Source organism: Lates calcarifer, linkage group LG12 (genome assembly GCF_001640805.2).
Source record: "Lates calcarifer isolate ASB-BC8 linkage group LG12, TLL_Latcal_v3, whole genome shotgun sequence".
Lineage (NCBI taxonomy): Eukaryota > Metazoa > Chordata > Actinopteri > Centropomidae > Lates > Lates calcarifer.
In genome coordinates, this window is record NC_066844.1 from 23,781,506 (window position 1) to 23,798,774 (window position 17,269).

The window sequence follows — 17,269 nt, forward strand, 5'->3', positions numbered from 1 at the left end:
CCACTGTGGTGGGTTTTTGCACTAATTTGCATAAAATGTGTCAGGAAGCAGCACAAAATTAGGTCCCATTTAGCAGCACTTTATTTCTGTCAGCTGCAGCTGGGCTCGTATACACACCTTCAGTGTTAGTAAATACTCTGTGACATCATTTTGCAGACCAATATGTAAAATGATCTTCTTGCTCATGCTAGCCTATATCCCTCTGTATGTATTTGAGTGTGTGATTGGGATGATACTTGTGTGTTTCCCCAGGAGTGGCAGTGTCAGTGGACTCACCCTAAAACTGATCAAAGCGTCAGTGATGGAAATGCTGGACACTCTGTCTGATGACGACTATGTCAACGTGGCCAGGGTTAGTATCTGCTAAACTCATCACTGACTCTCTATCTTTGCTTTACTTGTTTCCTTAATTGTTAAGTCTTCTATATTTGAACCCCGTCTATGTCTCCCACTGTGTTTCAGTTCAACGAGAAGGCCGAGGCTGTGGTTCCCTGCTTCAAACATCTAGTCCAGGCTAATGTGCGCAACAAAAAGATCTTTAAAGACGCAGTGCAGCAGATGCAGGCTAAAGGCACCACTGACTACAAGTCTGGATTTCATTTTGCCTTCAACCAGCTGTTAAATGTAAGTGTTTATTTAGAGCACCAACATCTGCACACACTGTTTTACTGTATTTTCCAAACTCTGTTTTATGCTTCCATGCTGGTGACAGCTGTGGCCTTGAGGAATTTCCTCAAATTTTGCACAAACGTTAGATTTTATTGGTCAAGGTCACTGTTACCTCACGTTATTGTGAACATGATACATCTGCAACACCCAAAGGGAATTTCATTACATTTGGCACATTCACTCGGTCTGAACTGACTGAGCTAATTAGATTTTGGTAGTCAAAGGTCAAGGTCACTGTGACCTCACAAAACACACTAATTAACTGCAGCTGGACTGGTTGGCGGAGGCAGACAACTGTGAGCCAATAATTCAGCTCTTTCTTTTTTGTGTTTTTCAGAAGACAAATGTCCCCCGGGCTAACTGTAATAAAATAATCATGCTGTTTACTGACGGAGGAGAAGACAGAGCTCAGGATGTCTTCATGCAGTACAACTGGCCCAACAAAACGGTTGGTTTCTTCTGATTATTTCACCGCTCAGTTTCATCCAGCTCTTGAACAGGACACATTGTGGTGAAAACCTGTGTTTAATTTTCTCCAATTTTTAACTCCTAAGGTTCGAGTGTTCACCTTTTCTGTGGGTCAACACAACTATGATGTCACACCCTTACAGTGGATTGCATGTACCAATAAAGGTGAGACGAATTTTCTCTGCACAGTGATTCATTCATTTTACATTATTCCCCATCGCATCGTTATTTGATGCTGTTAGTTCAAAATTTTATATTGTTTCTTTAAACAATGCTTTGGGCAATTTTGCATTTGTATTTGTTTTACTGAGAGTGTTAGTAGCTGGACATTACAATCATTTATCCATTACTTTATGCTGACAGTTTTGACAGTTAAATTCATTACTTTTAACTGTTTTCTCTGCTTGCTTGCCAATGAGGTTTCATATACTTTGGCATCTTACTGGTTGCTGTTTTTACTGAAGATCACCCATAATCCTATTTGGCTTCTTATTTTCTTCTTCATTACAATATGTAGTTTTGTTGAGCCTTCCATGTACACCCTGGTATCTACAGAAGTGCCCCCTAGAATACAAGTGCCCCTGGTTGGGAATCAGAAGAGTAATAAAATGACACAATATAGATGGAATTAATAGAAAGATAGATAGTACAGAGGGTTTTCCTAAGGTAACATGTCTGTGATTTGCAGTATCACAAAATAATAAAGCCAATAATAATTGAGCCCTTTTTGTGCTGAGTCCAAATTGGATCATTGTTATAAGTTGGACTTAAAGCACTGGTACATAATGGCTTCCCTGCTACATGTAAAGCATCAACAGTAAATTGAGTGTATGTATTTTTAGCTAAGCCAATAATCTTTAAATTCATTCCTATAATAGGCCCACTCACTCAGTCTATACTTTATAAGAGTTGTATACTTTAAATCGATTCAGCAAAGGCTAGACAAAATTTAAAAGGTGCACAAACAAACAAACAAATAAATAAATCACAGAGCTTAATGGGATTGGCTTTCCGATCAGTGTTGGTGCTCACTAGACTCTGTTTGCTCACACAGACGTCAGTTATTTTTATGTAGATCAGATTTACTTTCAACTGAGAGATCTTTCCAGAAGAACTCGTGTTTGTGAGGATTTCCTTTGCTCAGGCAGTGACTTAACTGACACTGAGAATACTTCTGCAAAAGAGTTGCATTTTCAGAGCTGTTTTTTTAGGCAGGTTTTGTTGTTATTCTGATATAATAGACTGGATTTAGAGGGGGGGGCATTTTTTATTTGAGGGTATGTTGCCCCTAAGATGACCCATGCAGTTGATTTGCATTCTTTGTTATTGACTATTAAAGATTATGGCTTGGATCATTTGAGCACCTTAGAACCATTTGTGTTAATTCTACTGTACATATTAATAAACATTTGATTGGTTGGAGAAATTATGCTAACTTACAAACATTAGCAAAACAGGTCCTGCTATGTACAAACTCCTGAGAAATGGTCTTAAAAATGCTCATAAACTTTGATTAATGAGTCAAAGAAATCACAGTAAAACACTGGACTTAGATGCTTTGTATAGGGAGGTGTAAAACTAATTTTTGCATAGTCAAATTGTGACTCTTCAGTGCTGACTGCAGAGCTGCAGTGTTGTAAATTAAGATCCCAAAATGCCTTCTATCAAGCACTGAATCAGCCAGTAGCAGGCCTCCAAAGGTGGTGTGTGTCCCATGAGTCATCTCAGGTTCATGCACACCTTGTCATGATTAAGACGGCCCATCATTCACTGTGTCCATCACTATGTATGCTTCAGCATAGTGAAACATGCAACATGTTTATAATGATAGATATTTTCTCCTATAGTTAAGTCGACAGTGTCAGTTATGCTGTTTGGGATTATTCATAAAAATCTTAAATGAGGTAAAGAAAGATACAGTTAAATGATCACCATCTATGTTGGTCACAAAGTATGTTTGTATATAATTTGAAAGATGCCAGTTTTAAAGCTCAGCAATGTTCATTTTCAAGCTTCCTATCTGTGGGATTTAAGTGGCTGAGTCACCAGTCTAGTAACATCTAGTAAAATCTGGAATATTTATGAGCACCACTCCTGTGTTTTTTCAAAGCATCGCTCACACATGCTCTCTCTCTCTCTCTCCCTCTCTCTGTTTGTCTTTTTTTCTCCATTGCTTGCCAGGTTACTATTTTGAGATCCGTTCCATCTGTGCTATAAGGATTAACACCCAGGTGGGTTTGTCTAGTGCCTCTGACACAGCTGATCCCCGTTCACTGTTTCTAGTTCTCCTTGTGGCACTCGCTCACTCTGTGGAAACATCTACCTCCATTTATTTGCACATCCTAATTCTCCCTGTGGCCTGACGTTGTTGGTTGTTGTGAAGCTGAAGCCGGTCACGTTTCTCTTTTGTTTTGTCAGGAGTACCTCGACGTGCTGGGGCGCCCCATGGTTCTGGCAGGCAGCGATGCCAAGCAGGTTCAGTGGACCAATGTATATCAGGATGCTTTGGTGAGACTGCACGACCCCACTGGGTGGACCTCATAAAACATAATAAATGCATTAAAGATACTGTACACACACTTAAAAAGTCATAATTTATATTATTTGTGGCTTTGTCTTTGGAATCTGTAGGGTCTTGGCATGGTAGTAACTGGGACTCTTCCTGTATTTAATCTCACCATGGATGGAAACTCACAGGTAATGGTAATAGCATGGCAGGTTGAGTGTTTTTATGTTTACATATCACAGGCTATGGTCACTTTCTCAGTTTGCTTTATGTATTACCTTTAAACGGCAGAATTTAGCTCTGTTGTGTAATATTGCTGAATACCAAATGACTACCTTTAAAGGAAGCGAAGATAACCAACCTTGCTTCCTTGTATTTCCTAAATGCCAAACTATTCCTTTAACTATTTAAATGTATTGTTGCTGTCTCACCAGAATCAGCTGATATTAGGTGTCATGGGAGTTGACGTGCATCTTGATGAGATAAAGCGACTGACACCACGGTACAATGTATGTGCATCACATTAGCTCCACTATTAGTCACATAACTCTTCATTTGTGCTTGCACTAGACATTAGACAGGGATATTATCTCCATTTCTCACTTTTTTCTGTCCCAAACAGCTTGGAGCAAATGGATACATATTTGCGATCGACCCAAATGGATATCTTCTCCTACATCCTAATCTCCAGCCAAAGGTGATCTATATTTAACCTGACAAAAAGCATTGTATGTACACTGTGTGTAGTTGTTTTGAGAAGCAGGAAGGGATAGCCATTACAGGTCCATTTACTGTAACTTTAGGTTTTACAATTCGAATGATTTGATGTTTTATATTTGATGTTACTGTAATTAAATGTCTTTCCCTCTCTTGACTCCTCAGCTTGTGAACCTCCCTGAACCTGTGACGCTGGACTTCCTAGATGCAGAGGTGGAGGACGGCAATAAAGAGGAGGTGAGCACTTAGTGCCAAGCGGAACTGAAAAGTCTCTGGTTTCAGGCATTTTCTGTTCCTTGCTGTTCATGTTCAAAGTTATTACCGGGCCAGTGAACAACACTGTCTGCCTCAGGACAATCTGCCTACCAGTCTGTAGTGTCCTGTGCAGGTAACTGAAGGCCCACGCAACATGTTTTTGCAACATGTTTCTGACTGATAACACTGTGTTTTCCTGCCCTAGATCCGCCGACAAATGATCGATGGAAGACCGGGCGAAATGCAGGTCAAAACTCTCATCAAGTCGATTGACGAGGTAAGTAAATTCTCCCTCTGAGAAGCTTCATACATTTCAACTTTATAGTCTCATAGTAGTTATGATTTAAAGTCCAAATCCTAGTAAGACTTATCATAAAGAGGAGAAATAATTTGTTTAATTTCAACAAATTTCCAATACTAAGTTTTTTATTAGTCTCATTCTGGCATTGGCTTAAAAGCATACTGCAGTTATCATCTTGTGTTTTCTTTCTGTTGCTCTAAATTGAACATATAAACCAGTTTTTCTTCAAATGTTATTAGTGTAAAAAAAGCGTTACTAGTGTCAAATGTTTTTGCATTTTGGTATTAACAATTTGATCACAGATTAGATCTTTAAATTAACTGAATCAAAAAACAAAACTGTATTACCGGAACATACATATTAAACTAAAAGTGGTTAAATCTCCTTTATTATCTCCTTTACTGTAGCAATACATCGATGAGGTGTACAGGGGTTACACCTGGACTCCTATCAACGGTACAGATTACAGGTGAGTGGTCACAATGTTATGAATTACAGATAATAACTAACCACCTGTGGTCTGGTCAGTACTGCACACAGGGATGGAATCTAAAGACCCTTCCTCTTTCTGTGTCTCCTCATTCATGTCTCTTCCTGTTGGGATGCCGACACCTGCAGTCTTGGTTTGGTACTACCCCCCTATAATGAGTACTACATCCAGGCAGACCTGAGTGATGTGATGCTGCAGCTCCAATGTGAGTACCAGGGAGCTTTCAAGTTTCTGTTTTTATATGAAGAAGTAACACATGCAGTAGATGAGATGAAGCAACGTGGATCACCTCCTCTCTCTCTCTGTCTTTTGTTACAGATATGCAGTCGCTGCTGCCCAGCTCCTTTGAATCATCAGGACATGTGTTTCTGGCTCCAAGGTGGCTGCATTCTCTCTTCCCTCTTTTCATTCCACTCTTTCTCTTCTGTAAGTAAAGGGAAAGTTATTATTATATATTTGTGTTCTCTCTCTGCAGGGAATACTGCAAGCGCCTGCAGCTTTCTGACAACAACACCCAGTTCTTGCAGAACTTCCTTTCGCTCATGCTGGATATTTCTCCAGAATCTGATGAGTGTGAGTTACATGGTGCTTTAACAGGTTTTTAGTAGTAGTTTATCTGCCGCAGTGCAGACACACCAATGAGATTATCTGCTTTTCTTTTCATCCCAGGTGACCAAGGCCTCATCCACAACCTGATTTTGGATTCTAGGATTATTGGGCAGCTGGCCTCTCGTGTATGGAAGAACAAGGACCTGAATTCGTGAGTCAGATTGTCGTTGCTTTGTACAGTGTACACACCATCTACTATGGCAAAAAACTTGCCTTTTAGAAAGAGATTCATTGTGCAAATCACAGAATTTGCTAAGTCAAAATTAATTCTTACAGGTACGGCTTCCTGGCTGTGTTTGCGTCCACAGATGGAGGAATAACGCGGGTTTTCCCCAACATGTGAGTAAAGTTAAAATGCGTACTTTCTAGTATAATAGTAATCTCACAGATATCATGTCTGTTTTTAATGCCTCTGCACCAGCAGCAGGCTGGAGGCATTATGTTTTTGGGTTGTCCGTCCATCCATCATATTCTCATGAGCGCAATATCTCAGTAATCTATGAGGGAATTTCTCCAAATTTACTTTACACTTGTACTCAAGGTTGGACTGGTTAGAATTTGGTGGTCAAAGGTCAAGGTCACTGTGTGGTTCTTATCTTAAACAAATTCCATGTAAACACAGACACCAACAATGCAAAGGAGGCATTAGGAGATTTTCGAACAAAGCTTTTCTGTAATGAACCCCAAAACTGTGAAGTGCAATCATGACTGTGGCTCCAACTTAAAAACATCTCAGTACCTCTGATGAGCTGCAAAAAGCAAATGAATGAAATTAATTTTATCTGTCTATTTATCTATCTATAAAAATACTTTTTAAACCCAAGACCTGGTACTGACCAGGATGCAAGGGTGCTTATTTCCTAAAAAATAAAATTCCTGATTCTTCTGGAAATTTGACACAACTTTCAAAAACACAGGATAGCTAATCTAATGGCCACTAGATGCTGTGGCAATAAGACTCTAAAATGTCTACACTGAACTGTGTGTGAAAATTTCCAACACCATTCTAGAAGAACAGCCTCCACACAAATTTGACACATAAATTTTGAGGTTGCAGTTCAAACACTGACAAGCTCAGCAGTGTTCCAAATATTGTGCTATTTTTGCTGTTTTTTTCACCAAGGACATTGAGCGCTGTCATCACTGAACAGCTGCCTGTGGATGCAGGCCCTTAGTCCCACATAAACAATGAGCAAGATGACTACTCTGATGTTCTGAGATCAAGCATTCAGCCCTTGTGATGCTTGCTATATTTTGAAGCTCAGGGTTTGAAGGAAAGAGTCAAAAACTCCAAGGAACTGAGTTCAAGCGTGTCTTGTCAAGCAGCTCATTGTTTTGAGGTTGTAGCTTCAAGCCTTGAATTTTGAAGTCCAACACCAAGATGAAGGACATAAGAAAAGAACTTCAGGTGTTTCTGGCCTATTGGTAAAGGAGAGAGAGAATTATTCTGCCTCATCAGGTGTCAAATCAGACAGAATCAATGCAAAGTGGTTGTAGAATCATCTCAGAGTTCACTCAAAACCCAAAAATTCCCTTGGACACATGGAATGAACTAATTATATTTTGTGGTCAAAGGTCAGAGGTCAATATTACAGTGACCGCACAAAACATATTTTTGGCTAAAGCTACAGAATTCACACGCTAATTAAGTGCAACTTGACTGGTTGGCAGAGGCATTCAAACGCAAAGCAGTAATTCTAGTTTTTTTGCAAAACAATGAATGATTTGTGTTATGTTTCTACAGAGCTGCAGAGTTATGGGATGAAGATCCTGAACCCTTTAATTCAAATTACTATAGAAGGAGCCTTGACAACAGAGGTTACATGTTCAGAGCTCCATCAAAATCATGTGAGTACCTGAGCAAATGCACTTTATTTTACTAGATTTTAGTTTATCAAGTGAAACTGATACTAATACGTTTATCTAAAAGGTTGTTTAAAGGAATAGTTGCAAATACTCTTTTTCACTTTCCTGCTGAGAGATAGATAAGGAGATTGATACCACTCTCATAACTGTTGCGCAAATATGAAGTGAGAGCTAGGAGCAGATTAGCTTGTTACCTTGAGGTTACCAGCAGAGACTCTGCAGATGTACATACATAAGTGACCTAAGTGTAGAACGTCTTTCTCAGTCTTTGAACTGAGATCATTGGTTACTATCTTCACCCACACATAATCCATTAGGTCCCCTGAGCCAGTTCCATTCAGTGATGAAGACCATGAGATGTAGTTGAAAGTTCTGATAAAACAAGTTAGAGGACTTTGAGTTGAGAATATTTTGTCCCGTATGTGCATCTCAAGTTAAAATCCATGTTCAAGTTTTTGTCAGACAACTTCAAAATGATGGTTAATTTAAGTTAAACATGAACTTCAACTGATAAATTCAGCATTTACACATCTGTTCAGACTGTGAGCTGTCATCAGTTTTTCTAATCACGTTTTGTTAATGAACAGCCTTGGACGACCCTGTAGGTGCAGAAAATGGCACTGTTGGAATCCTGGTTAGTTCAGCTGTAGAGGTTAATTTAGGAGGCAAACTGCTCAAACCTGCAGGTAAGAAAAATGCTTTCATGTGGACAAATCTTACCTTCACATATTTCAGCTACCTTTGGTTTAACTTCTTTTGATTAAAATGCTGCTTCTTGCCTCCTTGTTACCGTCTTCGGTCTGCTCCTGTGCGTTTTTTCTCTTAGTGGTTGGAGTGAAGCTGGACTTGGAGGCATGGGTGGACAAGTTTAAGATCCTGGCCAGCAACGTGTCAGACAGTCGACAGGGCTCCCACAAGGTTCAGAGAGATGTCACTGTTTACTGATAATTATAAACCACCCAAACAAAAGTGACATTAATGTCTCATTACACATTTTGTTTAACAGTGTGGACCATCGAGAAGTTGTGAGATGGACTGTGAAGTGAACACTGACGTGAGAACCTTTTAAATTTTTAATTTTACCCTCATATCAACAACAACTTTAGCAGACCAGCCACTCTACAGCCAGACAGTTTCATCAGTTCAGCTCTTTGTAACAGTGTATCTATGTGTACCACTCCCTTGAAGTAAACTGTGCTGTTCTGTTGTCTGTAGGACCTCCTCTGCTATCTCATTGATGATGGTGGGTTCCTGGTTATGTCCAATCAGAGAGATCACTGGAGAAAGGTATGTCCGTGTGCGGTAATGTGCTTCCACAGTATGCCTTATTTTGTTTGTTGATGCCAAACAAAGGAATTAGTATTCAGAATCATGTTTTCAAGGTCTCTTGTTGGAGACATCCTCAGTGTGTTTTCAGATTTTCTTGTGAATTTGTTTTTGGGGTTTTGATCAACCCAGAGTGATTTTTGTTTTCTTGATAGCCCTCAGTATTCCATGTTTGTATCATGTCTCTCACTGCATCAATAAAATATTGATGCAGTGAGAGACACAAAATATTGAGCTCAACTGAACTGAACTCAAGAACCAGGAGGAGAATGAAACAAATACAAACCAGTAAACTTTAAGTTCAACCACCATATGATGCTGATGCTGTTTCCCTGATCTTTTTTCACCCGACTGTCCATCACAGATCGGTCTTTTCTTTGGTGATGTGGACCCGTACCTGATGCATGCACTCTACAACAACTCAATCTTCACCCGCCGTCAGTCTTTTCACTACCAGTCTGCATGTGAACCGGTCAGCAGCAGCCACACCGGTGCAGCTCCAAGGGGCATCTTTGTGGTAAGAGACGCCCTGCAGATTTTAGATTGTGGGACAGTTAAACATTTGCCTTCATCTCAAACTACACTCTGTTTCTGCAGCCATCCATCGCTGACATTCTGAGCTTGGCCTGGTGGACGTCCACAGTGGCATGGTGAGACTTTGTTTACTGCAATTCAGATGACACCAGGAGCATGTGAGCTGCCCTTTAAAACAATCTAAAGACTACTGCACAACCAGGAAGGCAATATTTTTTTTCCTGCTTGGCAGCTGCCCCTCAGTGCTCGACTATTTTCAGCTCAGTGTTACTCTAGCTGTGACATGTGTTTACTGTTATTTATTGATGCTTCCAAAATGTAATTCATTCTTTAACAAGGTGCAATGTTACCACTTTTTCAGGTCTGTGGTCCAGCAACTACTGTATGGACTGGCCTACAACAGCTGGCTCCACCAAGGTGATGTATCGACTCAGTCTGTGTGTGTGGAGATGCGTGCATGAGCTGATGGATTAATTACTACTCTGTTTTGATTTAAAAATGAGTTAAAGTTAATTCTACAAAAATCTCTGTGTAAATTGTTTTAGCACTCTAAATTTTTATTTACTTTGAGGGACTCACAGTATAATCAGCAACTTATTTGCATTTTGTCCTCATTTTTCCCCTAACACTTCTGTTACCAGAATCATGTCCTGAGCTGTCCTCATTAAAAGAGAACTTAACAACGAACAGGGTGTTCTTGCACCAGGAAACAACAAATTTTGGATGAATATATTATGTGCATAAAATCTGGGTGAAAACCAATTTAAACTAAAGCACAACAGCTACTTCTACATCTAAAATGATGATCTTTAGGAGTGTTTTACAAATACCACATAAAATGCTGAATTTATTTGTGTTTGTCTTTCAGATCGTGTCCTAGTTGAAGGTTTTGAGACAAAAGAAAGCAGCTGTGTGACCATCCAAAGCCAGTTCTACTTTACAAACACCACCAACTCCTACAATGTGTTGCAGGACTGTGGAAACTGCTCACGGTGTGTTTTCTGGACCGTCAGCAAATTATGTTTGCGGTGTGTTTTGTGCTCTCAGACCTGCACCGTACATATGGAGTCAGCTAAATATCCATCACTGTCTCTTACAGGCTGTTCCACGCAAAGCGGATAGAAAACACAAACCTGCTCTTTGTTGTTGCTGAGACACTTCCCTGCAGCTCCTGTGAGATCGAGAGATTGACCCAGGTCAGGACAGAGTGTATCCTTTCTGTGCTCACATGCTCTGTGGTGCTTTCATTTGTGCTGAAGGTGGAAAGCTCATCCATCTTGTGTGGCAGGTTGAGTTTGCTGTTACTGTTGCCTCCCTTGACTAAAAACAAACAGTTCAAGAGGAGAATCCATGTGAAGTACTGAGCAACGCACGATATCGTAAAGGCCCGACTTCCTGCTTTGACTACAGTGCCTTAGTAAGTAGATCAACTATCTCTATAAAGCCATTATACACTCAGTTGCCAGTTTTTGGGGAAAACCTAGCTGAAACTAATATGATCTAATAAAACAGTCCTACCTTCATGAAGTTATTATGTTCACTAACTGTCTTAGAGAGGTGTTGATTCAACTTCATGGTCATTTTGCAGGCTGTAGTCTGTCACGTTGCTGAACTCTATTGCATTATACAGAGAGGTGTTTCTCATATTTAGCCTACTCTCACTGATATAAATTTTTTGGGCAAAATAATAGAAAGACCTGTCCATCTGATAAACTTCTCTCAGAACCCTAGCTCTGTAAACTGTAAAGTCTATTTAACCATCTAGGATTGTAGCTAGTGAACTTCAGCAAGCCTTCTTCTGCATGCTGTGATTTAATCCTCCCTGTGTTGACTTATTCTTTGTGTGGCAATAATCTCAAAATTTATATACGTGAAAATAATAATTTCCTCAGAATGTTCCAAATCATTCTGAAGACTAAGGCACAAATTCTTTTTTCATAAACTGCAAACAACCACAAGGATTGGTTCATTCATTGTTAACTCTCTTTGCAGGAAAACACGTCAGAGTGTGGACGGGGTCATTCTCTGCAGTCCTCCATAGGAGTCCTTCTCTGTATTCAGCTTATTCTGCCTCTCTTTCATCTCTGACACGTGCAAACACTCCGACATCTTTCATCTCTCTGGGTTAAGGCTCGGATCTACTGAAGGTCAGATCAAACAGTAACTGCAAAATTCTTTTTTGATCTACAAACAGCACAAAGCGCACCGTGCTAAGGGTAAAAAAAAAGAAGAAAAAGAAAACAAAAAACTAGATCAGCTCTTAGTGTTTTTTGCCTTATTGCTTATGCATTTGTAGGTGTTTCAGGGCTTGAGTGCAAAACATAGGCAAAGAATGTGTTGGGTATGCATGCCAATTACATTAGGACAAGCATGTTTGAAATTCTGTGCACATGGGTTCAGCCGCATAAACAATCACCCAAAAAATCAGGGAGGCAGCCAAAATATACTTTTAACAGGTCAATAAATAACCAACCAGCTGGAACAAATTTCCATCAGTTTTTGATTTTGGGTGTGGTTGTGATGTTACAAAGGACCTAAAAACTCAGTTGGATTAATTTTGAGTGTTCAAATCTACTCAAGTGAGGTTGCAATACCATATTGTTGAGATACTCTGCTACAAGTAAAAGTGAAAATTTTACTTAACAGAAAAGGTAGCAAGTATTGGCAACAAAGTGAATTTGTCAGTGTTATATTACCTATTAACATGCATTTCAGTGTTGTGGCTTGTCAACATGGAGCAAATTTTCACTACTTTATATGAGTAGTGTTAAAAACTCATCATAGGTGTTCTGTGTAAAATTGTAAAACAAGATCTAGGAACTATAGCTGACAGATAAATGTAGAAGAGTAAAAAGTGCAATATTTTCTTCTTCGATGCAGTGAAGTTCACGTATTAAAGGTGCTCTGTGCAGTTTTCTTGTAAACAAAACTTCTGTTTACATGCGCGGTTCAAAACAAGGACCCCCTCATAAAAACATTGGTCCATAGCTCTAATAGTGGTAGCATAAAATAGAAATACTTAAGTAGAAGCAACTGCAACAGTGCACCCAAATGCAGTACTTGGGCAAATGGTTTATATCTGAATACAAAGCTGCACACATGCTGGCTTTTATTGAGAGGAGATCTGTGATTGGCTGAACACAGTTGAATGCTACAGCAACTCTGATGAGACTTTATTCTGAGTTTTTAGATCTTTCATTGTGTAAGTGTATTCCGAGCAACTCGGAATATACTCTAATTATATGAATTTTTGTTGGTATGGATTTACACTTTCCATACAGTACAACTGCTGCTTTACACAACTGATAGTTTTACATTGTGCACACCACACATTAAGCTCACTGCTACAGCATGAAGATGTAAATAAGTAGACAATAAATAGACAGAATCAGCTGGTGGTCGAGCTTTATGGTTCAAACTCCCACCTGTAAGTTTGCTCAGATGCTGCTTGTGGCAGCTTTTGCTTTTGTTGGCTTCAAATGAGTTTACTGCTTCTGTTTTCTTTTGCATGTCTGGTCCTGATAAATGTCTTTGCACATAGAGGAGCTACTGCACTTAACTGTTTTTACATGATAGTAGATCCGAGCCTTAACCTCACATTCACTTCAGTGTCTTTCAGTCCACCTCTGACTTTTGCCAAGACAGTTTCACTCTATCATACACATGACACGACCCAGAATGATTTCCTGCTGCCATCTCAACCACCGTCTATTTCTTAAATCTTTTGATCCATCAGATTTTTGACATAATTTAGATGATTTTTTTCCCCTAAAATTATTTTCTGAGAGCACTTTGACCTATGGGACAACAGATGAAAAAAACCAGAATGATGGAAAATACCAGTGTTAGACTTCCAGCAAGGTTTTGTGACTTTTCATAACACATATCAATGATGAAACATTCCTGTAGTTTCATTGTGATACAAGGATTGTACAAGTCAAGGTTTGTTTTGATGAAATGCTTCCACAGATACTTGGTATGATCTTGAAGTGCTTCCAGTCAAGTGAGAAATTGTTAAAAGATGTAAAATCAAACAACAGAGACCAAAATCATCAAACATTAATCGATTTTGTAAATTACAAGTATATCCTCAATTGACCATAATATTTAGGAACACTGCGCAGTGTTTAGTGCAACAATGCTATTATAATTGGACACTTTATTCTGCCGCTGATATTCGGTTTATGATCAAAAGAATAATTTACATGCAGTGTGTACATGTAGTCTTTGTGCACAAAATGTGCAGACTTCTGTGTGCAGCCAACACGTTTTAAATGTGTACCATTTGTTGTTTGAAACTCTTTGTTTTTTGTATCTTGTATCATCACTACTTGTCAAACCTGAATTTATGCACTTATGTATGCTTCTGTATGGGGAATGTAGCTTCTGAACAGCTTTCGGTGTTATCAGTATATTATCAGTATGTGATGCTTTTTGATCCTCTGTTGAGATTCCCCTGATATCTAATTGAAAGTGACAAATCTCTGTGGCAGAATATTTTCATTTTATCATGCATAGCTCTTCATGACAGCGATATCTGATTCAACTTTTTACTAAATTATTAAGCTGGAAGACGTAGCAGTTTAGTCACCGTTAGGCATCTGACTGTACTGACTATATGGTTATAGAGGTGTTGCACCATGTGCTAGTGTGCAATTGATTTTTTTCAGCATCAATTACTCTGCCCATTATTTATTCTCAATTAATCAATTGGTTGTTTTGTCAATACAGTGTCAACAAAATAACAGAAAAAGGCCCCTCATAGTGTCCCAGAGCCCAAGTGGAGGTTTTTTTAAGATTTGTTTTGTCTGATCTCCTGTCCAGAAATATTCAATTTAAATAGAAAAGCACCACATCCTCGCACTGTACAAGCTGGACCAAGCAAATGTTTGGTATGTTTTGCTTGAAAAATGCCTGAATTTGAAAGTCAAAGAACGAGCAGAGTGTCCAGTAACCTGACAGGCTGTTTTTACCAAACTCATTTACAAAGCTACAGCATATGTGATGTTAAAACAGAGCTATAGAAACACTCTGCTTGGAATAATTATATATGTTTGATATGATTTTATTCACATAATATTCATTTATCAAATTATAGTTAGTTTAAATTACATTTTTGTATCAAAAGTTTAAATAATGGACACAGGATGTTTCCTATGTTCACTGTAAAGTCGACTCTCAGTGTGTGTGCACTGGAAGCATCACATTTCCACATCACACATGACTATTAGACAATGATTGGCTACAAACTTTGTGCTTCATGCTTGTATATACTAAAGTCCAATTGAAGAAGAAAGAAATGTTACTTCTTCAAAACATGTGAATTGTGTCAAACTCTGCACATACATCCTTCTGCACAGTGAAGGTCAAACATCCAAGTGAAGTGGAGGGTGACTTTAAAGCAACAAAAAGACTGAACGGTGATTCTGTAACCTCACAGTGCATCAGTGTTTCATTCCTAAGGAGTTATGCATGGTAAAACCCTGAAAACATTTTCCCACAGTTACTCAACAGCCCCTGACTCTGGTTACAGAGGTAGCAGAGGATATTTTTAAAAAGCTTTTTGACAAAGTATTTGTAAACCGCTGTATTTTTTTTCCGTCTGCCTGGTGTTCCACCCTGCAGTGCCTTGTTGCACTTGTTTTTTGGATGGCAGGAAGATTTGGATTTTAGCTGTGGACGCTCCTCCTGCAGGCCATGTGAAGGACACACTTGAATTTTCAAGGGGTTGCAACGGTTCAACTCTAAATGGACTTCTCTCGGTTAGCAAATATATAAAAGAAGATGCTCTTCATGAACTTACGAAACATTTCTAAAGAGCACAACATGAAGTGTGTTGAGCAGCTGGCCTCCCCCTCCTGCCTTCTCATGGACAGATGTTTTGTTGACGCGAAGAGAACAAACCCTGTTGCCCTTCTGCTACGTGTTGTTTATCTCTACACTGTGGTTCAGCCTTGAATCAAAGCACAGACACTGTCCATTTTCATAGATTTCTACTTTGTTCCATCTGCACACTGTATATTCTATATTTGAAGCCTGTTGGAAACATGTACTTTTCCATTAGGCCTGACTGAAACGAGTGAATGTTTATGTACAGTATACCTACTGTCGTGCATCTCTGCTGTACCCAAGCATGGTGGGGACCTGGAGAAGCAGATTAAAGCTCAACACTGTTTGGAGACCTCAGCAAAAACACTGCTTACAGAAACCAACAACAACAACAAAACAAAAAAAAAAAGCTTTTACTCTGAGACCTGCAGTATGTACATTAGGTCATATTGCATTATTCAAACAACACTGTTGTACATTGAAGGAAAGACATTTTGTGGAACTCTTTATAGCCTACAATATATTACTACTGTTGAGGTCAGTGTTGTAGTTTCGTTTTAAACTACCGGTATTTATTTGCATGATATATTTTGAACAATTTACAGATTTGTGTACATAGCCTGATGGATATTTTACATTCCTGTCCACATCCAGCTCTCCAGCACCGTGGGGAGAAGCGATGGCGCCCCTCTGTGGATATTTTCATGGGTGATGTGGAGGCCTCAGAGCTCTTTGCTGTGTGTGTAACCGAATGAAGCTGAAAGTTTGACTTCAGTGAAGCCTACAATAACTGTCAGTGTTTGCAATTTTAGGTGTTTTGCTGCAAGTAAAAGCACAAAGTTTAGAGTTATGAGCAACATACTGCCTGATCAAAACTTTTGTCATTTATTTATTAAAAATGTCTCCAAGTGACATAAAAAGCAAATGATGATGATTCATGCATTTAAAGGCTGTATAACAACCAAACAAGGCAGTGGCATGTGAGGGGATGCCCCTTTATTGATGAACTTTGTTTATGAAATAGATTTAAGTGTTGCTTATTTAATTTATTTATGTGTTTATTTATTTATTTGTTATTTATTTGGGTATTGTGGATAATATTTGTACTGAACAGGAAGGAACTGAATGTGATCGAAGCTTGCGTGGGCACAATAAGCAGTTTACAAGAAAATTTGCAAAACAGACAAAAATATCTATATTTACTGTATGTCTGTGTCCTTTTATTTACTGAGTATCAAAAGATAAGAATGTTCATGTTTTTTGCTGTAACTTTGCTTTTCGTTTCGCTGACGTTGTCGTTTACTCGGGACAGTTTTCCTTTCTTTGTGCCAGTCTCCAACGCCACCTCATTTTTGTACAGACGATGTGAAGCAGTCAGCAGAAGATGAAGGTTAACTTTGTAAAGATTTTGTCAGTCACATTACAAAATGGATATTTAAATGTTTATATCTTTGGTGATTAAATGCTATTGATATTTTTCACTTCAGCTCTGAATCGTTATTGTTCCTCACCGGGGAAGGCTCTACGCAGGGGCAAGAGGGTGTATGTATTGTAATACATCCATGTATATACATTATAATCTAACCTTCCCCAGTGGATGTATTATGAGAGCGACCAGAAGCGGCTGTTAGGCGGAACAGAGTCAGCTGGCCAATTGCCGTTTTTTCTGCCGTTGTTGGCTTGCGTGCGTTGTCATTGG

General features: G+C 39.1%; 1 protein-coding gene across 1 annotated transcript in view; it reads left to right on the top strand.

The window, feature by feature from the left end:
* LOC108889381 (voltage-dependent calcium channel subunit alpha-2/delta-2) overlaps positions 1-17,056 on the top strand; it is a 36,185-nt gene extending 19,129 nt beyond the window's left edge. The window contains exons 10-38 of the mRNA XM_018685806.2: positions 253-352; positions 463-624; positions 1,007-1,117; positions 1,224-1,302; positions 3,319-3,368; positions 3,556-3,645; positions 3,769-3,834; positions 4,078-4,152; positions 4,266-4,340; positions 4,526-4,597; positions 4,821-4,892; positions 5,324-5,385; positions 5,535-5,611; positions 5,725-5,785; positions 5,882-5,979; positions 6,076-6,166; positions 6,292-6,354; positions 7,760-7,863; positions 8,469-8,567; positions 8,708-8,799; positions 8,888-8,935; positions 9,097-9,168; positions 9,572-9,724; positions 9,805-9,857; positions 10,103-10,158; positions 10,610-10,733; positions 10,841-10,950; positions 11,076-11,158; positions 11,734-17,056. Coding sequence (XP_018541322.1) covers positions 253-352; positions 463-624; positions 1,007-1,117; positions 1,224-1,302; positions 3,319-3,368; positions 3,556-3,645; positions 3,769-3,834; positions 4,078-4,152; positions 4,266-4,340; positions 4,526-4,597; positions 4,821-4,892; positions 5,324-5,385; positions 5,535-5,611; positions 5,725-5,785; positions 5,882-5,979; positions 6,076-6,166; positions 6,292-6,354; positions 7,760-7,863; positions 8,469-8,567; positions 8,708-8,799; positions 8,888-8,935; positions 9,097-9,168; positions 9,572-9,724; positions 9,805-9,857; positions 10,103-10,158; positions 10,610-10,733; positions 10,841-10,950; positions 11,076-11,158; positions 11,734-11,829 — 2,494 coding nt within the window. The 3' untranslated portion in view covers positions 11,830-17,056. The remainder of the gene's footprint in view (positions 1-252; positions 353-462; positions 625-1,006; positions 1,118-1,223; positions 1,303-3,318; positions 3,369-3,555; positions 3,646-3,768; positions 3,835-4,077; positions 4,153-4,265; positions 4,341-4,525; positions 4,598-4,820; positions 4,893-5,323; positions 5,386-5,534; positions 5,612-5,724; positions 5,786-5,881; positions 5,980-6,075; positions 6,167-6,291; positions 6,355-7,759; positions 7,864-8,468; positions 8,568-8,707; positions 8,800-8,887; positions 8,936-9,096; positions 9,169-9,571; positions 9,725-9,804; positions 9,858-10,102; positions 10,159-10,609; positions 10,734-10,840; positions 10,951-11,075; positions 11,159-11,733) is intronic.
* The last annotated feature ends 213 nt before the right edge of the window (positions 17,057-17,269 follow it).